This window comes from Fukomys damarensis, unplaced genomic scaffold (genome assembly GCF_012274545.1).
Source record: "Fukomys damarensis isolate Sample0158 unplaced genomic scaffold, DMR_v1.0_HiC HiC_scaffold_17, whole genome shotgun sequence".
Classification (NCBI taxonomy): Eukaryota; Metazoa; Chordata; class Mammalia; order Rodentia; family Bathyergidae; genus Fukomys; species Fukomys damarensis.
The window spans coordinates 41,551,327-41,575,510 of NW_022900929.1; the positions used below are offsets into that span (position 1 = coordinate 41,551,327).

Below are 24,184 nucleotides of genomic sequence, written 5' to 3' on the forward strand. Positions count from 1 at the left end.
TGGGGGGACTTGGTGACATTGCTTCCCCATTCTGAAGCAGTGTGTGGGTGTCTTTGTTGTCACTTGGGGGAGACAGCTGGCTTAAAGAGGAGATGTTCAGCTTTTTGGGTACTATCTGGTTACTTCTGGTTGTCTTGCTGTCACCCTCGCACGGTTTGAGGAAGGTCTCCCTGTCCGTCTGGATGCACACGTTTCTGTAGGCCTTCGGAGGACAGTCATCGTCAGTGGAGACGCAGGCGTCTCTCAGATCCTCGCACCCTCCTCGCCATCGGTGTTCTAACTCGAGTTTCAGATTTTCAATGGTTTCTTCCAGCCTCGCTGTACTTGCTGCATGCTCGCCCCGAATATGAAATACCTGAAGTTCAAACTGGGCCTGTAGGAAAAACAAGCAGGAGACCCAAGGATTTATTTTTTTAAAAAAGAAAAATATCAGAAATAAGACATTCAATAGTACCATCAGTATGCTCCAGAACAGCCCATGGAAATGCTGAGAAATAGTTTTCTTTCCACCATTCAAAAGGGTATGAAATTTTCCAAAAACTTAAACAGTTGGGAGTTGAAGAGTTAATTTCTTCCTATCTGAACTCAGGGGAGATCATTACCATGGATTAAGGTTTAGAATAAATCTGTTACCTAAGAACTTTCACCCAGTTTTAATATCAAATGAAGAACAAAAATTTTTTTTTTCTTTTGGTTTTTTTGAGACAGGGTCTCACTATGTAGTTGAGACTGATCTGGAACTATGTAGCCCAGGCTGGTCTTGAACTCACAGCGATCCTCCTGCCTCAGCCTCCTGAGTGCTGGGATTACAGCGTGCACCACCACACCTGGCCAAAACAAAATTTTTAATAAAGCTTTGGAATGCTTGACTGTATCTTTTGTAAGTTTTAGTTTGCATTTGGAAAAAAAAACTATAAAGAAAAAAAATCCTATTTGGAAAACTTTCTGGTTCAGAGCTGCTGTTTTCATGGTGTTCCTTGAGAATATCTCCTTCTCAGGTGTGCAGGGCAATGCAGCAGAAACAGAAGGCATAAAAGAGGAATGATGGATATTTGAAAAAGTTTCCATTTCACAACTATCAAAGACCAAGGGCCAGGGATTTAGCTCAGTGGTGCTGCTGTCTGCCTCATGAGCGCAAGGTGCTGAGTTCAATCCCTAGTACAGACAACAATAAAACCCAAAAAACTACCAAAGACCAGTATTTGTGTCTGTTTCTTAATGTAGTAATAACAAACCAATGTGTCTTTTTTGTCTACTAGATTCCAAACTATTGTTTATAAGACAGAGGGCTTTATAGTACTTGCTTCTTTGGTTATTTTAATGCACTGAGTGTAAGGTTTTATACTTATTAGCACAGAGTTGGTATGGCTTTGTGAAAAAAGAGTCAAACCGGGTAATTATTCATTTTCCAAATCTAATATCATAATTTCTGCCTCCCCCATAAAATTATTAATTCCACAAGATGAAATCAGTGACAGTATTATCTTTATTTCTGTATCCCACCAGCAAACTCAGAAAGAACGCAGCACTGAAAAGAAAGGTGGAGGAAAATCACTGTGGGTTATATTCACCTCCATTGTCTTAAAAACCTGCCTAACCCTTTCTTCACTTTAATTTGAGCCCCAACATATCTGCAACACTAAAGCATATACTGGTGCAGAATCCTTTTACACTGAGAAAAAAAAAAATACTTTTAATGGTCTGGTTGGGCAAGGTAAAGAATAGGAAGCTTTTCTATCTTCATCAAGGTAATTTTTGACTTTTTCTTTTTACTAGGTTCAACTTTTCCCTAATATTCATTCCCATGAATAAGCCTCTAACTTGTTATGGTCAGTAACACGAAGACAAGGATTTCCTATCATTAATCTTACATACGGACATGGTAGCTCTGAGCCAACTCTGAAGGAAGTGGCAAGTTCAGGTTCGCTTTATTTCTGGAGGATTCAGAAAGGAGGATGCAGGGGATTCAGGGCCTAAGTTTGAATTCACACTACTCTCTTCATATCCTGGCTTAGCCACTTGCTAGCTGTGTGACCTCAGGCAGAAAAATACTATGTCCACTAGTCTGAGTTTCTTGCAGTATGAAGGAGGAAAACATCTCCAGGGATTTTGTAAAAGTAAAATGAGATATTCCCTCTAAAACAGTAGGTATTATGCCTGGACAAGAGTAAATGCTGAATAATTATTTCTGTTAGTTACTGTTAGTAATGATAATATTAGGGTAAGAGAACAACAAATTTCCGATCTTGTAAATTTTGAAACAATGCTACCATCATTGAGTGATAGGCATAAAACTAGGAAAAGCTTAAGCCATGAAGATGAGGAATGCAGTACAAATACAAAAGTTTACCCAAGCTTTCATGAGTTCTATTATGAGAGCAATTGCAAGTTTCTTCCAAGTGGTCAAGACCTGTATATTTCAGTGAAGTCACCATCTTCATGTCTCTCATCATCTCTCCTTCATTCTACCCGGATTTCCACCCTAAGTTACTAATAAACATTTTAACTTTATTTTGTGAATAGCTTTGTCCTGTCACTTCCAACTTTCCCTTGGTTGGTATTCCATAATAAGTCTTTTTCCAAGGAGGCCAAGAGCCAAGTAATATTGATGGGACAATAGTTTTACTCAGTCTTCAACATCTTAAGGATGTAAAACAGCCACAAAGACAAATTCCATGGAAAAGGTTTTCTAAGAATGTGAATAATAAGGCCTTTGAAAATAGTATCTCCTCTCAATATCCTTCCTCTGCTGCAAACACCCCAAAGTGGGGCAGATTATCAAGCACAGAGCCCACGAATGGGTTCCTTATAGAGTGTATTTAATGACACTTAGGATGACCAAAGAGGGAGGAAAACAATGAATTTCCATGTACTCCACACAAATATAGTAAGATTACAGTAGGAAACCGTTTATTACTCAGATGTAGGTGTCCTCCTTTACCTTTGCCTTTCCCTGTTTCGTGACCATTTTTAATTATTCCAAGTTTGTCTTGGTGGCATTCACGAGATTAGCATGACATGGCAACTAAAAGCGATTAAAGTCACAAGCTCCTGATTCATCCATTTCTGCCCATATCCAATCAATTATTTCAAACTGTACCTAGATGTATTATAACTGAAGCACCTCAGTTTTATGCATGTCAGGGCATAAACTTTTGGGAAAGCTAATTTTTATCTCTATATTTCACTCTATTTCCTGTTGACCCTTTTTTTGCACGGAGAAACTGTGTGATGTTTCCCTTCACTTATCTAGATTTATTTCTAGAAACACTGGTGGTGATTTAGTGATTCAAACACAGAGTAAAATATTGTTTGATAATTGGAGTACACTCCCAGACAGTCTTTTGCCCAGGATCATAAGAATCTTTAAGAACTTTCAAATTCAAGCCTCTATAATGAAAACTGTAATGAAAGTAGGTCAAGAAAGCACAGTTTTTATATTCTGTGGACCCTCCCTTTACCTGCACAGTGAACATATGCTTGTAAGCAACAGAAAAAGCAATTACAAACCTTCTGTTCATTTACAGATAATATTCTGTATAGATGAAGCCTCTTAAGTTTTCTCACTTATTCTCCCTGCTAAACATCCACTAATTTTCTGCATCATTTGAAAAGAGGTAGGTGCTGAGCTCTGACATTTTTCTGGTACTGTGTTCCTCAAGTTTTATCTAACTTCCTTTACTCATAGCTTGTTGATTTCCTTTGCTTTCATTTTTAATCCCATCCACTTTGTCCCTGCAATAGACAGTTAATATCCATCTCCTTCTAAGCAAGATTCAAACTCACAATCTTTGACAGGGCAATCCCGATTAGATCATTTTGTTTTCTCTCATTGGCACCATTTCTACTGCTTGAAAGAAAGGGTTCTCAGCCTGGCTCCCCAGCAGAATCACTGGGAGAGCTCTGTAAAAGAAACTGGTGCTCACACCTGTTCTCAAGAGATCCTCATTTAATTAGCTTGAAATGGTGCCCTGGTACTGGTATCCTTAACGCTCCTCCAGGGATTCCAATGGGAGCCAGAGTTGAAAATAACAGCAACTATTGTTGATCACTGTTTCCTCCACTGCAGCAGCTGAGATAGTATGACATCACAGCATCAGTGGGTTCATACAGCTATGGCTTTTATTTGTTCCATTTCAGAATCTCCAGAGGAACATGTGCTATTTGAAAAGCTGCTTCCTGTTTCTCTTATGTCCAGTAAGGAGGATGTCCCTTCATTACCCCGACTGAGAATAGCTGTTTTACCCATCATATGAGGCCAACTTTATATAATACTCATGACTCTTCAAAACTTGGCCTCTGCCTACTTTTCCAAATGTTTTCCTCTATGTTTCCTATGCTGCACCACTGCAGATTCAAATAGATGATCAACTCCCACATCTTCATGCTTTGTCACATGCTGTTTCTTCTAATTACAACACTTATTCTCATTTTCACTTAGTAAAAAGACTTAAAGAAAACTCACACTCAGCCAAACTTTTTCTTGACAAAAGTTTTCTTTGGTGCCAAAAATCTTTCTAGGTTCACCCTGCACGACAGTTGTTTATGTTTATCCTCTTTGCAAACCTAAAAGCTCTAGGCAGTTGGGGAACCACACCTCATTTATGTTTAAACTTCCAGGACACTACACACTGCTTGAATACTGATCCACAAATGTTTATTGAGTAGAATGGATTTATCCAGCTTTAAATATGAAGACTTCTTTGTGCCTCTGTACTACTCCATCCAATAATAACTGAATTCCCAAAAATACATAGAGAGATGAGTTTCCCTTTGTCTTTGATATTCTCATACACAGCATAGACTGAAAGACCTCATAGCTATCAATTAGCTGTTAGTTACAGCTCAGAAAAACTACTGACCCATACTGGAAGCTCTTCTCATCTGTTTTCTGCCCACTTTTCTAATTTTTGGCTTAGAAAATTCAGACAAAACATTCAAGTTATTAATGAAGTTTTTACTAAAAGTTGATGTTGATCACATTTAGTTAATTCAAAATATTCATTGTAGGTAAGTGTTCTATCACAGTAAGCACAATGCATATTTCCACGTGTATAATAAGCTATCCTGCAGAACTGAATCACATTTGTGATTCTAATCTGATTAAGAATTGAGCTCTAGGCAACTTCCCCAGTCTCCTCTGGGGCTGGTTCTCCCTTCACTTACCAAATCCTCATTATTTTTTAATATCCTCCATATTACCACTGCTCAGAGATATCATCGAAGGAACACACTGTACTGAAACCCAAGCAACAGAGCAGACTTTTGACTGTCTGGTCTCCACAAGCATGCCTGTCAAAAGGACGGTAGGAAAGAGCCTCCTGGTGAAAGATGCTGGGTTGGTGCCAGGCACTATGGAATAACCATCCATTAGCATTTTATTGTTAGAAAATTCTCTCGCAAAGGTGCTGCCTGGTCCAGTAAAAACTCAGGTTATCTGCTGCACAATTTGAGCAAGTGAGTCTTTTCCAGGGACTCTTCCAAATTCTACACTCCCGGGTTTGAGGAAAGCTAGACAGTTCCTAGGAACTGTGCAAAAGCACAGTAAAACTTCTACAATTCAAAAAAGTGCAGTGTAAACAGAGAGAAGGAAAGAAAAGTGGAGCTGAAGAATGCAAACACCTCAAAGGAATGGGATTCAGTTCTTAGAAAATGGTTAGGTAAGGCAAGACAGTGGTGGCTTTATGGCTTTCAGTGTCGGCAATCAGGTTTTTCTGTTTTGTTTGTTTTTGAAGGCTGCACAAAGATTTTAATACCCCCTTATTAAGTTGGCTCATATTTTTCATTGTAAAAGCATAATAAAAATCTCTATTAATAGAAAGAATGTCATTGAGTTTGATGAGAACCCCGTAAATGAATAATAGCTGGTTTTAATTAACTATTATCAATAATTTTCTTCTCCTTATCAGAAATAAAAGCACATCATGTTACAATGAAAAGGGCATCTCAGGGACATTCAGAAACATGAGGCATATCTGATACATCACTGTAATTACAACTTACGACAAGGAATAAAGCAATAGAGAAATAAGGCAGGAAAAAGAGGAGAGAAAAAGCAATTGATAAGGTACAATAGTACTTAAGTTGACCTGAGAGTCAAACTCGTGCATAAAATGCTGGAGAGTACAAAGTTACACTACACATGTACAAAAAATGGTGATCTTCAGCAACTACCTGCTATGTTGATGCTCAGTAAAGACAAAAAGAGAATGAAACAAACATGGAATGAATGTGCTGAAACGGTGCTGAGAGCCTTCATTAAATCCTTGAAACTCAGCAAGGCACACATTCAGATGGATACGTTAACCTGTATAAAATCCCACAACTGGAAAATTACTTCAAAGGAATAGAAATCTAGGGATGTTAAAATTTGTTTTTTCCATTACACCATTTTGAATTGCTATCAGGTGGTTCCTTAACTTGAAAATGGATACATTAATCATAGTAACTCATACTTATAAATGATGACATTGCATACTACCTATTGCTTATAAGAATTTGTATTATATTAATGAATATAATTTCAGCAATAATCTGAGAATGCTGGAACTGTCATATTTTTCCAGTGAAGAAAGAGAAGCACAGAAAGATTAAGTAAATTGTGAAGAAGAGTTTGAATTTAGTATTCACCCTATCACCACAGATAATCTTCAGTGATTAATAATCTTTCCCACGCAGTCATTTTTAGGAAGTCATAATACCAAGAAAAAAATAGAGGTACTTTCTTTAGGATATTTGCCCTCTACCTTCCTGAAAAATAACTGGAGTCATTAAGAAAATATTAGATCTCAAGATTATCATGCATTGGCTCAAAAGCACTGGCCAAAAGATCTAGAATCTGCTCGGTACCTCAGTCATTTGCTACTTGTATTTAGTCAATTTTTAAATTTCCTTTAAGCTTCACTTTATTGCCTTAAAACACTTGATCACTTAAGTTTCCATTACTTCCAAAGCGCTAATGATTTTGACACAGGTGACTTCATAAAATCTCTTTCTCTCAAAATGTCCTTGAATACAACTCTACCCATAAACTCCTCATAAGATCTGAAAGCACATTAATATCTAATCCACAGGAAAAAAGTTCCAACCCTCATTAACAATGCAAATGTTTACATGATGTCAGACGAACTTATCAAAGTGCTCTGAAAACACACAGGTTGTTGAGTATGCAATGCAGATAAAATTTTGCATTATTTTTGAAAAGTGACAGTTATATAGGTGATAGTTCTATACAGGAATACACTTTCAAAGTAAGAAAATGTAACTATGCATAGTCGCCCAAGGAAGTAGTAGGGGACTGAAACAGAAAACAAAATGTTGGAAATCTGCAATGAAGTTCTTATTTAGGACACAAAACAAGAGTATAGCCAGAGTGCATTTTGGGAAATAAAAGAAAGAAGTCATTACTCATGGGGAACTGTGGTAACTTTTTATTTCTAAGTTACTAATATCACCTAATATAGTATAAGTCACAGAATGGATATACACACTGGGATATCCAGGGAAATTATTTTCAGACTTCATTTTTCCAGAATGTAATTTTAAACTCAATGAGCAAACCCAAGACTGCATACTTTAAGGCAATATGCCAACATACTAATTTTTTCTCCAGTGAGACAGAGAAATTTGAATTTTATGTCATCACTGCAAAAGCTATAGCTAGGCCAAAGAAGTATGACCCATTCTAGAGTACATATAAGCTTAGAAGCAGCAGACGCTCAACTCTGGTCTTTAAGACTACAGCAGTCCATGGTTCTCCAAGAAATTACACACCCATTTGAGAATCCCCTTTTGGATGACTTACACACTTTTCTATGAAGGGCCGCCATGCTATGGCCAATGGCCCTTCTGTCCAATGGTTGGAGCTATCATGTGGTATCACTTGGAATTCAGGTTGCCTCACATACTACCAACTTTGTTTGCATACTCTTTTCTTTCTTAATTTATTGGGAATGGGCAGAAAAATTTTTTAAAAATTTAATGTCAGGTATACAGAATTATCAAATGGGGGCCAGTTGATATCAAAAGAAGCCACATGGTGAGTGTTTTTTGGCATAAAAATACAGAATAAGATTAATGACTGGAAAAAGTAAGATTTCACATCTTTATAAATGATATAGCTCTTAGCAAGGTAAGTTTCAGGAGAGTGGTTTAGTAAATTTCCTATATATGGGCTTATTATTCACAGTGGTGTTGCATGAAGAGCTATATTGTAAAGAAGTCATTATACCATAGATGGCCTTTCCATTATCAAATAGCCAATGAATAAACATTGAGATTGAATAAACATCTGCAGTATATCATGTTCCACGAAAATAAATAAGAAGTGATCCCCACTTTGAGAAGCTAATGTTTTAGATGAAAATAGTAATGTATTCATAGTTACGCCTAATGCTCAGACAGCTAAGATGGTCTGGGTTTTATGGTGTTATTATTACTAGTCAGATACAACTTTTGCCTTGATAACTTCAGAAAATAAAAACTATACAGGTCGACGTAACCAGAAAAAGGGTTCCAGGTCATCTGTGTAGCCTTTATGACACTAGCAACAAGCCCTCTAAGGCTCATATGTTTATTTCCTTACCCTGAATTTTATTTTCATGAGTAAGCCAAAGGTATTCGGGTTCCACCTTTATTAAATATGCATTTCTTGTTATGACCAATGATGTGTGCCTAGGCTACAACCACCTTCTCCTTGCCACTCTTGGTCTTCACAGAGATTAGTCACTTGATAAATCTGCTACTAAATGGCTTTTAAATTATAGGCCAACCGACAAGGAAAACAAACAAGAAGGTTTACATGTTTTTCATTAGAATCTGGGTTCTGGCCTAGGATGCCTCCCTTAGAGGAAGCTCGAAAAGGAAATGTATAAAAATTCCAAAAATTGCTCATCCCAGCCAAAAGACACATTCATTGTATAAGAAATAAATTGAGTTCTCAAAAACAGGGCTCACAAAATCAAGAACAGTCTTCATTCCTTAAGTAATGGACCCACAGAGAAATTTTCTCCTATAATTTGAGAGTCTGGGTCAGGTTATGGAAAAATATATAGTGGTCAGAGAAGCTGGCTTTAGTTCATCATAAGACTGTTGTATGAATTTAAATTTGCTCCATGTTTCTGGCTCTTATTTTCTTCATCTGTAAAACAAACAGATCAGAAAACCATAAGGTTTAGAAATAAGGTTTCTAAGGCCCCTTGAAGATATTTCTACAAATAGTTTTCATGTGACCTTTAAAATACAGAACCTTAAAAACAACTGTGATTTTTAAAACTGCATATGATTATACTGAAGACTACACATTCGGATAATGCCAGCATGTCTACAACTCAGATACTTGCTTTTTGTGAGGTATTTTTTGACCACTTTTTGTATGTATGGTGTTTGGGATATTCAAAGTCTTTCCTAATATCTTATCAGATCTATTCACATCTTGAAACAAATTTCAATGATTAGAAAGGTTGTAACTCTTCATTGGTTTCTTTTCTTTCCTTCCTTCATTTCTGTTTTTCTTTTTTAAAGTCACTATAACTCATGGGTACCATTCTCAATTAAGTATCCCAAGGCTCAGGCTCATGTGCTCTGAGAACATCCCAACTACAGCAGTCAGAGGGGCAAGCACATGAATGAGTAGTGCAACACAAATTTCAGGATTTAAGTTCCTATTTTGTGCTTTTTTTTTTTTTTTTTTTGGTACCGGGGATTGAACTCGGGTCCTTGCACTTGCAAGGCAGGCCACCGAAATGCTGAGCTAAATCCCCGACCCTATTTTGTGCTTTTTGATGGTGACATTTATAAAAACAAAAAAATTCCTGCACATGGTAGATGTTGCTGATTCAAGTGCAAAATACAATTTCCTATAATTTATGTTTTAATCCTAAGAATTATCTTGAACTAAACTCTGGGATTGTAAGGGAAATATATTTTTTAAAATGATTTCTTTTATAACTATATATTTTGTAAAATGTGACTTAAGGGTTTTTCTGTCAGTAAAATATGACAGAAATTGATTGGGTGCTGTGACTCCTATAAGATTTAACTATAAAAAACACTAAGTTCTAGCTGTGTTCATCAGAAAAGCATCCTGATGAAAATATATTTGTGACCTTGGGATAGCAAAGAATTCTTAAGCCATCAAAAGCACAATGCATTTTGGATGTTAATCAGCTTGATTTAACCATTCCTCTCTCTCTCATTCATATTTATAATTATATATTTATATACCATAAATATATAAATACTGTATATATAATTTTCATTTGTCAATTAAAATGAGTAAGCTTTTTTAAAGCATACTTTGTTTAAAAAGTGATAAACTGCACTTTCTCAAAACCAAAATCTTGTTTTCAGGGTAAGATACTATTAAAGCAAAATATCTGACAAAGGACTTATGTCCAGAGTATAAAGAGAACTATATTAAAGCAAAATTAAGAAAACAGATAATCCTTATTCCTGAAATGAATAAAAGTGTTCCCAATCGATAATTCATTGATGGAGACAGTAAATAAACAATAAAGAAGTTCAGTACCATTAGTTGCCAGGGAAATGCAATTAAAACTCCACCTAATTAATTAAGAGACACTTAACAGAAGGAAGGAAGGGAGGGAGGGAAGAAGGAAGGGAGGAAGGGAGGGAGGGAGGGAGGGAAGGAAGGAAGGAAGGAAGGAAGGAAGGAAGGAAGGAAGGAAGGAAGGAAGGAAGGAAGGAAGGAAGAGAGGGAGGGAACAATCTGACTACCCAAAGTATTGGTGAGGATATGAAGCAACTGTAACTCTCAGACTGGTGATAGGATTGGAAAATGGCACAGCTACTTTGGAAAGAAGTTTGGCCATTTCTTATAAAGTTCAGTGCAGACCTTCAGTGTGCATTTTCCATATTACTTAGCAAGCACACTCCAAGAATTTCATCAATATGGTTGAAGCGCTGCACAAGTTTGTGGTAAATATTCAAAGGCAGAGCAGCTTGTCGTAACATTTGTGGAGGGCTACAATCTGTGCAATTGTTTCTCATCTGCTGATTCTGTGGTGTCTGTGCTGAATAAAGAGAAAATCCATATAACAGTGCTGTTGGAAGCTTTATTAATAATGGTCAGTGATGGTTAATTTTATAAGTCCACTAGATCAGGCAATGGGGTGTCCAGACATGTGATGAAATGTTAATTTGAATGTGACCATGGGGTGTTTTCACATGAGATGAACATTTAACTCAAAGTGAGCAAAGCAGATTGCCCTTCCTAATGTGGGTGAACTATAACCCATCAGGTGAAGGCCAGCATGGACTGAAAAGACTAACCTTCCCACTAGTAAACAAAAATTGCTCCTGCCTGATGCCCTTCAAGCTTGGATACAGCTTTCTGCCTGCCTTCAGATTCAAACAGAAACACCAAGTCTTCTGGGTCTTGAGGCTGCCAGCCTTTGTACTACGAATATCTCATCAACTATTAACCTGTTGTTTCCTACAGATACAATCTGAAGTTCTGCTAATGTAGCAAGCACTGGAGCTTTAACATGGATTACTTTCTATCAATTCATAAAATATGTAACTATGTAAATAAGAAACAAAAGATGTTAATCTGTATATGTCATTTATAATAGTATTTAATTCTTATTGAGGTGCAAATTTAAAGCTAACCAACATTATTTAATCTTAACAACAATCCTATAATATAAACTTTATATTTTATATTTTCATTGCATATTATTTTGTAAAAAAGAATGTCAATATTCTGCCTACCCAGTTCAGATAAGGCACAGCAAAAAGGCTGGAACTGTTTCATCAAATGAAATGCTCATGTTGCCTTACACACCTTCACTTTTGATTATAGAATAAACAGGAAAGTACTGTTTTTCCTAAAGAGAATGTTCCATTACGATGAGAATAGCAGTTTTATTTTGTCCTAATTTAGACTGAAGTTACATATTCTGAGCTTTCAGCAATGTTTTGAAGTTAAGATAGCAATAAATGTGAAATAAATATCAATTTAAAAAAATAATTTTCTAGTTCCCAGAATAATTAAAATTAAATGTATGCAAACATTTGCAGAGGCAGATATATAAAGTCTAGAAGCATGATGCAAAGGTGAAATGTCAACAAGGCCGTTTGCTGGAAAGTTTACTTCTTTTGAAGCACCAGTTTGCTAGCTACAGGACTGAAATAATACTAATAGTATGTAACATATACGTTCAATACAACACCAAATTCTGTGCTTTAGCATTAAATCAAAAGACACATTATAGGTCATGTCATCTTCTTTTATAAAATAGATCTTTAGAGTAACAGAAAACATGGAAGCAAAGGTCCCTTCAACCACTTCAGGAAAACCAAAGAGAAGAAATAAAGGAAGGAATGATTTCACTTTGGATTTTTATGGCGTTCCCCTCGGACTTTGGAGGTCGGGTATCTCGTTTCAGCAATGACAGAAAAGTAACTAACACACATATTATGGTAAATAAAACTCAATCTTTCTTTTACATAAATTGTGCTAAGTAGGAACCGTGTATCATGAGAAAGCACACCAAACACTGTCTTTCACAATAAAAAGTCAGGATAACATTTACGTATAAGACATATTAATGTTTCTGTGATTTTTTTTTTTTGCAAGCAATTTTTATGTGATTGGTTGGGGTTTCTTGTCTTTTTGGCTTTGGTGTTTTTTTTTTAATGTTTATTTAAAAAAGCACTTGCATTTGCCTTAATTCTGCCACCTCATTAAAATAAAATCCTCCATTGTGCTCACTGGCAAATGTTCCAAAGGATGGTGAGTTACCTATTGTCTTTTGCATCTTTACCATATCTTGTGTACTTTATTTAAAAATCTAATTTAGCTGCAACTCTTATACTGAAATGTTCACATAAACAGCTCGTGGCTTTTCTCGATTATTCAATTTAGGGGGTAATTCCTTATTTTCCTTTGGAACTCTGTATAGCTCAACTTGAAAATGGTCTCTAGATTTCTCAAATAGTACAAAATCCTGGTACCTTTGATATTATCCTGCCTACTATGCTTCCTTCTCTTTCTTCCATCTTCTAAATGTGTCAACTTTATGAGGACTCTAATTTCTGTCTCTTTTGTTCAGTTTTTTTATTTATCTCATAGGAAACTGTTTCATTGTAAGTTTTTCAATATCCCCAGTCAATTCTTAAGAAATCCCTAACTTTGTTGTGTCCATAACTACTGGGTTTATCTAGCAAAAGGAAAAGCAGGAGGAAGGAACTGTAACAAGTACCCACTCAGGGCCTGTTAAATATACAGATACTCCGATTTGTATGATTACTGCTATTATTTCTCATTGAAGTCATAGCCACAAAGTACACAGCTGACTGTGACAAGTTCTTTCTAACAGATCTCATGAAAATTTAGCAATTCTATGTCCAAAGTCATAGGTCCACGGTAAGTTGTTTTGCTTAGTGATTCTTCCAACTAAATTACTTTATATTATACCCAAGGCCCAGTTTTGGGAATTGACAATTGAAATGACTGCAAATGAGTAAAAATAAAATAAATGTTCTGCTACAAACATTAATATTTCCATCATTGTGACTGTATATAACTTTTTATTTGGTAAGAATTTTTACAGTTCTAACTGTATTTCCATTTAAATATCAAGGAAGCAATGAAAATATTTTACTGTGTGTGCATTCAAGTGTGATGAGCTATTCCAATACTCCTTCACCAAACCCAACTCCAAATGATGGGAAGAAGGTCATGCAAATGCCTTGAGCAGCACAAAGTCTCAAAAGAGTGCCCAGGATGATGTGGGTGACAGATTTCTTCTGCGTGGTGGCCAGATTCCTCGACTTTCTGTTGAGAAGCGACCAAGCTTACTGAACATCTGCAGTTTGGATCTATCCAGGACAGCAGTGGTAAACTGATGGGACACGTGCTGAAGTGGACATGCAGAGCCCTCTCTGTCAGCCTGCAAGCCAAGTGTGTGAGCTGTTTTTTTTTCTAAACTAAAACCTCAGTATTCAAGTTTTGTTGCATTGTGGTCACTTTGTGATAAATAAGTGGGTTTGGGATTGTTGTTTGGGTGCTCAGTCTCTAAAAGGTTTGCCATCACTGATCTGGGAAAAGCCAGAAATATTTCCAGAGCTATGCTTGATTCACATGGAATTCTTGCAACAATGATGTATTTGGGCCAACAATGTACAATTTAGGAAGTGTGCTTAGGCTCATGTACTTGAAATAACAAGGAGGGCCCAAAGAGTGATAGTTTTGACTAACAAAATTCTAAAATTCCACAGAGAAGGTTCCCTGACCACAGAGCATCAATACCAATCATTTTTAAAAACAGTTTTGGCAAAGTGTCACACCAATTTACTTGAATTCACAAAGATCTGATGTAACATTTAAAAACAGATTTTTCTTTGTGTAAACATGGCTTAGGAAAAATGTAAATCCCCTATCTAGGTTTATTTTTTTAGATGGGGATTTTAATTACGTATTTATAAATCTAGGGTGTTCAATGCTTTAAACACTTAAGACAATAAGTGGGATTTGGCAGAACATTTGTTCTGATTACTAGATGTTTAATGATACTTCGAACATCAAAATGAATATGAAATTACACTCTAGTAAGATACAGCAGACAAAATAACTTGGAAAGGATCAGATCTCATTTTGACTTGATTCTTTTCTTCTGGAATATAGACAAACCACATTCTTCTTGACCTCCCCTCCCTCTTCCATTAAACTGTATTACTTTTGATTGATACTCATTCTCCATAATTTGTGCTTTTTGAAAGGATAATTGTTACAAGACCAGTTTTTTCCCCAGTAAATGGAAGATATGAATTTAAATCAGCCTTACTTCCTAACTGATCAAACATGGGATTTATAAAATATTTTCAAAATAAATCTTTATTTTATGCAAAGTTTGAGTGTCACTTCAAATTTACTTTGATAGAGGGTTATGAGTGCCTGTAATTTTTCTCCTCAGCAATCTATTTTAACGTTATAACTGTGAATATTAATAATGTGAAAAGACAGGGGCAGGATTATCTGAAAACTCATACATAATTCCTTCACAAATCATTCAGAGGTTAGTAACTGCATAGGTTAATGATAGAGAGTCAGTCAAATAATGTTTTGTCAAACCACGTGACTGCTGCAGTGTTTTATACCATTGACATATTGCTGCTTCAAGGAATATGCTTGTCAGTGACAAGAGATAACATTTGCCAGTTTTGTGCCACGCACCCTTAATGAAAAAATGACCTGGCTCAACTATGTATGCCAGTTGTCTACTCTAAATAATTACAAACTGCTTCCACTCTAAATATTTAGATTACTAGGAATTCTAACACTGGGCCATCACCTCTCCTCTACTGCACAGCAGAGCAGCAGAAGGCTTTTGATTGCATGCCCTTGAACACAATATTAATACAACATATGAAACTCATTAGGACGGTTGAGGTGTTTGAAAGAAAGGAATTTTGATTTTTATAAAGATTGGCACAAAGATTTTTCTTTGTCTGAATTTGCTTTGTTGAAATATACCCCCTTCTCAATTTGAGTTGTCACAAAACACACACACACACACACACACCAGGAAACAATAAACAAATTCCTGCTTTCTGTGGAATTACTTGCTTGTATTAGTCTTTTGTGTATTTTTCAGATTTTCAAATCCATGTTAACTCTGGTAAGAACGAAAGCATAGAATTAAATCTAAATATGATATGTCTTTGTAGAAAATACTTAATAGTTTAACACTAAAATGTGAAGCACATATGGCAGGGTCTGTTTTTCTGATTGGTTTTAAAAGACTGGCGGGGGGAATTTTCAAGGGAAAATTCTCCACCAACATAGAGAAAAATGCTCTGCATTCTCAGAAATGATGTCTATAAAAATCCTTTCCTATGGATAAGGATCCCTGGTTGCAAGTTTGGAGGAAAAAATGTAAAATTGCTATAAGAGGTGCTCCTGACAGCTGGCAGCCCCTCTGTCTCTCCACTGTTCTTCTGTAATTAGGTTGCTAATGAGTGAGGAGTGAGTGATGCTGCTGGAGTCCATGGTTTGAGTCTAAGTCACAATGGAACAGAATCAATCTGTATGTTTACTCCTATCTCACAGATCTAGAAGATTTTCATCAGACAATTTTGAAATAATCTATCAAGTTATTTAGAAGGGTGTAATATTTAACCTCACAGAGATAAAAAGTAGAGAGAGAAAGGAGAATATTAGATAACCTTTTGACCTTAAACAGCATTAATTTGAAACTGGTTATTTGACAGATATGGCCTTATTATCTTCCAGTTGACCTGTGTGCTCCTAACAGAAACATATTCAATTTTGTTCATATATCTGAAGATTTTGGTTTTAAATATGGTGCTTTACAACTCAGGCAGCAAATTATCAGCACCACTCTCCATTACAGGCAACGTGGTTAATTTTCTGTACATCAGTTATGTCATACTTAGCATTTTCTCCATCTTTGATAGAACAATTCTCATACGGCAGAGTTATGGAGCAAGGATATGGAAAAGACCCAACTTGCAGTCAGGATGCTTATATCAGCTTCTACATGGTCATGGGCTCTAGTAAATCTCAAGGAGTGGTTGATGTTCCAGGCTGGAATAAACCCTGTTCCTATTGGGAGTATGTAACCTTTCTTAGATGAAAAGAAAAGGCTGAAAACCATTAAGCTAGATTCTATTCGCTCTTTCAGCTTTAAATCCCTCATTTAAAAACTGAAAGCATTTGCAATGATCACAAGTTCAACTAAGTCCAAGTTGCACTTACCTGAACTAATACAAATGGCCACTAACGATAAGCTGTCAAACACACAATATCTGGTATGAATCATTTATCTAAGATGACCAGAAACCATAAATACCATTCTCCCAGTAGAAAATCATAAACTGTCCAAAATGTCTCTTAAAAGCTAGCTGGAAACACACTTTTTCCACTATAGTACTTCTTTGTCTCTAAATTTGAAAAATGCTACCTATAAAAGCATTCTGGCTTAAAACTAGTTTCCACTACTGGGAAAAAAAAGAAAAATAAAACTGTTGTTAATCTATGCACAAAGACCTGAATTACTATAATGACAAATTCAACAATTTGCTATTAATTGAAGGCTTAGTCCCTCCTGAGCACAGCACTGGGAGTGGAAGGTCATGGAATGTACCTCTGATTTCATGACTATAATATAACAAAGAGCCTGTGATGTATACAACCAGGGTATGAAGAGCCCAAGATTTCAGAGAGGGAAGACATAGGAAAGGAGAAATAATTTCACATATAATAAGAAACTCGTACTAGGCTCAAATGATTGGCAAATGTAGAATGGCAGATTGAGCACAGTCTAAGTGAAAGAAAATTATTTGGTAATGGGAAAAGTATAGAGAAACAGTAGATAAGAGGATAGCCCAGAGACACAGAAAAAAAGAAAAAACAAAAGAAGTTGATTTTAGAAGGTCTTGGGTGCCATCCTAAGGACCTAAACTTAACTTGCTAGGGGTAGTGTGTCATTAGAGATGTTAAAAGAGAAGAACAACAGTCTAATTGATGATGGTTTGAATATAGCTTTGCTAAGGGCTTAAAGTAGGATGATGGCACCAGGGTGTCATGACTGAATCTATATAAAGCTAAACTTAATATAATTTGGAAATCAAATAGAGAATCTAAGGATACAAGAGTTGCCAATAATACATTTTGGATTTTTGGTTTAGACTTTAGGAAAACTGTAAAACCTTACCTATATGGGACAGTTAAGAGACGAGACTAATTTATGTTGTATTATCTTGGGGGTGGAGAGAATCAGGAAACAAGCAGATAAGGGTCAGGATGATGCTTTCCACCCTTGGGATAATAAGATTTTTCTGGTGGTCTTGCTTTGGAAATTTTAAGATTGAGATACTGAAAACCTTTTCTAGTATCATATCCCACAAATAAAGATACAAATGTGGAGTTGTAACTCCGGCAAAAGTTTGAATCCAAATAAGTAGATCTCTGAAGCCTTTAAATAAACTTGCAGCAATAAATGAAATCTCTGAGTGATGAAGATGAAAAAGTCAAGTGACTAAAGGTCACTTTTTGAGGGCCACATTTGCAATACTGCTGAGGTAGAACTGAGACGGAAGGAAATACGACAAAGAATTACACTAAGAAGAAGAAGAAAAGAAAGAGGCGAGGACTCGCTCTCCTGGGTGACGATGAAGGAGACAGATTTCAAAACCAAGCCTGACGGAGGCTGAGAGAGGATGGCCAATAATATTTGAGACACTTCATCTGTGGTTCTGGGAGCTGTTTCAGAGGAAATAATGGAATCAAGTGGTAGAAGCATTTGGTACATGTAATGAATGTTAATGAACTTTGTCAATGAGAGGAAGGATGAAGCAGCATGATTGAGGGAAGAAATTTCAACATAAAGAATGGCTGCATTTATTAACTAGAAACAAGGTATCAGGAGGAAAAATATCAGGCATCTTAGTCTCTTTTCCTAAGAGTTGGGGGAAGGGGCAAAGCTCAAAACCAAGCAAAGAATGAATAAAGGTATTAACAGGCCCGCATTGCAGTCTTTCGACTCAGATCTAACTCCACCTCCCAAGTCCCCAATTTCACCATCTTCTACATTTGGGGGACATTTTCTCATCAATATACTCCTTTCGAGCTAGCTTCCCACTTTATCCTCTAACGTCTCCTGTACATCTTGCTTTTTTCTGCTCAGGCTGGTTTCGTACATCATCTATAGTTGCCTCACTTCCATTCTTAATGCCGGCTAGGAACTTCACAAATACCACTGTACACATTCTGAACACTACAACGGACTGTTCAAAACCACAGTCCTAGAAAATGTCAGCCTCTGACTTGAGGCTGGGACTTTTGGACTGAAACTTCATGCCCTTTCTCTTATGCAGATCCGACTCCTGATACTGACCAAGATCCAGGCAGGAGACTCCATTTCTGGCTAAACATTACAAAGTACCTTGCTTGCTGTCAGAAATCTAGCTTTAAATGGCTGCAATAGCTTGATAAATGGTGTGAAAATTTTATGGTCCTTCCGTCAGACACCATAATTTATTATCACATAATGCACAGTTAGAAGAACCCAAAGAAATCATCCCACGAGGGCTAACAATGTGGAGGCAGAAGCCCTTTGACACTCTACAGCCACAGGCATTATATGGATCCAATAAGAAAGCTGCTTCTACGGGCAACAGAACAACCTCTTGATCTTGCAAAATGTTTTTGGACACCTAAAGGCTCTTTTATTACTGTGGCTGATTAAAATGAAAAGCTTAAATGACTAAAATGTTCTTTTTGATGAGTTTTTGCCATGAACTATGGACCTTGTAGTCCAGTGGGATTCGAGCCCTTTGATCTTGGGCACTCACATAAATTCAGAGTCATAAAACAACATTGGATTTGATTTTACTAGTGTGGCTGATGCTGCCAGATTTGTAATGCAATCTTGTTTTCTCCCCTCCTCATTTTTTTTAAAGCCCATCCACCATTGTTTTATAGCAAAAGGAAAAAAGGGAAGGAGTTTTGATTTGATTTTGGCAGCCAAGCTTCAAGATTGAGCCACTTCTCTCCAATGCTGGAATTTCACAGAAAAATCATGATACTGTATGATATTCAAGATTAGAATCAATGTTATTTTATGCACTAAAAATGAAACAACAAAAAGAAAAACCCCTTTCTGCATCACAAAAATCACAGATTTCATCATAGAAGTTGATTAGAAGATGATGTGGCTGAGAACTCAAAAACACAGTTTGAACTAGGAAAAGTATGGACAAAGTTCATAAATTTCCAGCAGGACTAATTGAAAATAAATGAGAAAGTAAAAAGACTCCCAGGTTATTTATTAATGAGCAGTAGATCATATCTTAGTTTTCAAACTTTCAAAATAAAAAACTGATATCTGTGGGAGAAATGAAATATCCAACCAGATATTCATTTAATGAAAAGATGGAATAAGTAAGCTTAGATATTTCATTCATTTCCTTTTCTAATTTCCTAGTCATTTTCCAATGTGTATATCTGTATCACATTATCATATTCCTATAAGTCCTGAAAATGAAAGTTTTACAATAAAACATTCATGAAGGAGTAAGAACTCATGTAATTTTATAAAGACCGGTACCACAAAGACCAAACCAATCAATAGCGGATAATAATTATTCATTTTTCAATGGAGCAAAAGATAAACTGGGCTCAATTAGAAAGATTAATGATGTACTCAGCCTACTGACTAGACCAGGGAACATTAATTCAAGTAAACAGTTTTCACTAACTTTAATTTTTATGAATTTCCTGAAGGCTACGAAAGTGCTTACCGAGACTGTTCTTCAAGTGACACTGAGCACAAAAGTCGTGAGACGCCTCAACAACTCTAATTTGAGACCAGAGTTACCACAGAATTCATGCTTCATCCTCTAGAAGCAATACTTCAGGAAACTGGAGCTGCAGTCCCTCAACTCTTGCTTCAGGATCCAGGGAACTCATCAGAGTACCGTGTCCCCAGAGGAGGGCCAGTCCAACACAAGTTCACCTCCCTGCCTTTTGATGTGAATATATTAGATTAAACCATATAAAAAAGCCGTTTTGTTTTTAAGTCAAAACATGTCACATTATCCGCAGTTTCATATAGTTCAACTCATAAGTCTATCGAATTTGAAAAGAAAACATTTTCTATGTTTTCTCAGTACTTTCTATTTACTTTTAGTAGGTAAGAGTATACTGAGTTCAGAGAAGAGAAAGGTGTTAACAAGAAAGGGCTTTTTCATTTCATCATCACAAAGGCAGTCTGTTGTCAGGCCCTTCCTCCTTCCAATACTTAGCGTACACTTACTAGGTCCTATGCGCCAGAGGGAGATGCAAGCTGTGAACATTTATGGAGAAGAGACAGCGCCAGTGTTGCTAGCCTCAGTTTTAGCAAAAGCACCAATCAGCACTAATGGAAAAGTAGCGCTCATGGTTAGAGAGTGGATCCTCTCCCTCAAACCCTTATCTCAGACACAGCCACCTTTACTTTCACCCGGACAACTGAGACACTTCCCAGGCATCCTCTCCAGTCCTCTCCATGGTGCTGCTGGGCCCTGACATCTATCCCTTACAACAGCAGCCAGGGAGGTCTTTGGGAAACAAAACTCTATTCATTTGTCAGCAAATCTTCATTGTCCTGAGGATGAAAGTAGGGAACTTTAAATAAAAATCTGAAGGGCCAGGGATTTAGCTCAGTGGCACCACACCTGCCATCCAAGCACAAGGTCCTGAGTTAAATCCCCGGTACCAAAAAAAAAGGAAAGAAACAAAGAAAAATATCTAAAAGTCTCTTGCCTTTCCCCACTGCACTATTTTCCAAACTATAGGCTACAATCAGTGGGACATCTAACTAGCACATCAATTTGTGCTTTATTGCCAGCATTTCTCTAATTTTCTGTGTATATTTTTCTGTGAAATAAATTAGAATGAGTTTCTTTTTTGCCTTGTATATTTAAAGCAAAACTCAGTATAAAATCGGAATGTGTTTCAATTCTTAAAAATCTACTTGAAATTTAAGAAGAAAAGGGTCAAGCTGACACCCAGTGGTGAAACTGAGAATAGCTTCTAAAATAAATGGAAAATTCCCAGATTATCTATGGCACAGAACCGCAGTTTCCCATAGACATTTCTCAATGCTATGTTTACTACATGTGTATGTACCAAATAAGGGTAATTATATATTTTATATTAAGACAAAATAAACAGAACTGTATTACACAGACTCCTTCAGCCTGTTCCACAGACTTTATAAGAAATTGCCACTCATTTATGGCAATCGGAAAATCAAAGGTTTGACAAATCTCATAGTAGAGATCTAAAATCTGAAATCGGGAAATTCCATAAAAAGCACATAACTTTAAAATGCTAACATTCCCATAGTCTTTCCCTTAGTCTCTGAGTAAATATTAAGTTATCTTAAGCAGTTTGCTGTTCCTCAGCGTTGATACTACAAATTTTATTTCTCCATCTAAACAGGAAATCCTCTGAGTGTAGAATCTATGTAAAGATTAAATAACATAGTCCATGATATATATGTCAAGTGTGGCATCTGGTACGTAATAATATTCAATGAAAGTTAGCTGCTATTATTATAAGCATTACCAGTATTATTAAATGATGTCCTGCTCCTGACACATTTCACACTTTTGACAGGGGCACAATTAGGGCTTATTGAATATAAAAATGATGAACTATAAAAAGAAGGGTTATGTATATGAAAGTATATGTTGGGAATTTTTGTCTTCATTGCAAATATAGTTTTGGCATGCAGGGAAGACTGGAGCTGATAGTGCATGAAGGAAAAGCATAGCCAGTATTAGCATCCCTGATACAAGTACGTATCGTGTGCAGAAACATGTTCTGTACTCTATCTCCATCCCTCTCAGCCTGTGATCACACCTCAACATCACATCTGAGTGATGTGGGACAAGATAGCAGCTGTAAGGCTAAGGCAAAGGACTCCTGGCTGGCTGCTAAGTCAACTAGGAATTAACAATTTCAATGGTTTCCATCAAAACTGCACTCCAAATATATCACTGTTCTCTAGACAGCTTTGGAGAGATCCTAACACTAGTGAGTCCGTGGACTCACAACCTTTAGCTCTATAAAGTGCTGAACGCTTCATTATGCACCCATGGTAAAATAAACCAAAATATCTCTCAGCATTTAAAAGAACTCTGGCATTTCAGTAATGATTTATACTGATATCAGCATGTAGGGGAATACCAACACAGTTTTATAAAAATTGCCATATATTTCACATTTATAGAAGTCTTACTTACTAGTCTAAAAATTGCTCTCTTTTTCTCACAGTATTCTCCAGGAATTGAGAAATTTAAATGCGTCGGGTTGAGGAGAATGATGTACATAAATGAAAAAGGCTCAGAATTTATGTCTTTATAAACTTAGTTTTATCAGTTTAAATGTAGTCTTCACTCAATTTTGTTTCAACAGCAGTGCATAAGCTATTAGAAAGGGACCAGTGCACTTTGAAAGGACATCTACAAGTTTCTCTTAATGAACCCCAATGTACCATCTGGTTTTCTTGGGGACAAGGTAAAATCTAAGTTAATTTCCCACTTGGCAATGGTCCCTGCATGGTTTCACAGTGGGGTTACCATAAATGTGACTGCATTGCACAACAAGCAAGGGCCTGCCAGAGGCCACTGCTCACTGACATTTCCTCTCAGCTAGGAACTGCACATGTGATAAATGGGGTAAACGAAAATGGTTCCCGTAAAGGAAATGTCGGTATTGGCTGGTTCTTTTGCTTCTGTTCCACAATCCAAAGAATATCAGTTAAAAGCAGATAAAACAATCTGTCATTTCCATGGCACCAATTTCCCCATTGCTTAAGGGCTGGCCAAAGACACTATTCTTGAATTATCTAGCTCTGCAAAAGGAGGACAAAGGGCATGCATTTTTTTCTTCTTCACCTTTAAAAACCGAAGAAATAGAAATCCAAAGAAGTCCTACCCACCCAACACTTACATTTTCTTCCTGGCACAAGGAAGAAGGGGGACTGCCTTAGCCTCCTTAACTATTCTAAGAGCTACGTTTCTTCATGCCTTCACTGAAGAGTGCATAAAACTCCAGAAGCTAGAGTGCCCCATGCAGAGTACATCTGAAAACCTGAACACATTCTTCCACAGAGGCTAGTGGAACTGACTAAAGACTACTGGCTATAAAGACGAATCACTAGAAGCAGCTAGCAGACATATTGAAAATAGAAAGAGAGTGTGAATAATGGGAATTTTAAAATCTGAGTCAGAAATCCTAACTTAAAAGCAGAGTATGGATAAATCAGGTTTGTTGTTTGATTTCACATGTAAAGCAGCCAATGATAAAATCTAAAGAAGCTACAAGAAACTATATGACCTTATCCTGACTTTAGAATTAGTGAAACTGAGCCCAAAGTATTGCCTCAAGTTCACTGTGTTCGTAGCTGCAAATGAGACAAGAATCCAGATCTTTTGATAATTTTCTTTCTATTATCTCTTCACTGATTAATGGAAAGAGTGTTGGCTCCAAATCAAACAAACCTAGATGGATTGAAATTCAGATTCCCCACTTACTGGTCTAGAACTTCTGACAAGTCACTATCTCTGTCATTTGAAAAATGGAGACATCTATTACCTTGCTATAGTTCTATAGTAATTCTTATAATGATAAATACTTAGAACATAA

At 36.6% G+C, this 24,184-nt stretch overlaps 1 protein-coding gene across 10 annotated transcripts in view; it reads right to left on the minus strand.

Annotated features, from left to right (window-relative positions):
- The window catches only part of Fmn1 (formin 1), a 378,745-nt gene that overhangs the window by 183,011 nt on the left and 171,550 nt on the right, over positions 1-24,184 (minus strand). For all 10 annotated transcript variants that reach the window (XM_033765033.1, XM_033765032.1, XM_033765037.1 and 7 more), the window contains one exon: positions 1-373. This exon is cut by the window's left edge and continues 376 nt beyond it. In XM_033765033.1, the coding sequence (XP_033620924.1) occupies positions 1-373 (373 nt within the window). The remainder of the gene's footprint in view (positions 374-24,184) is intronic.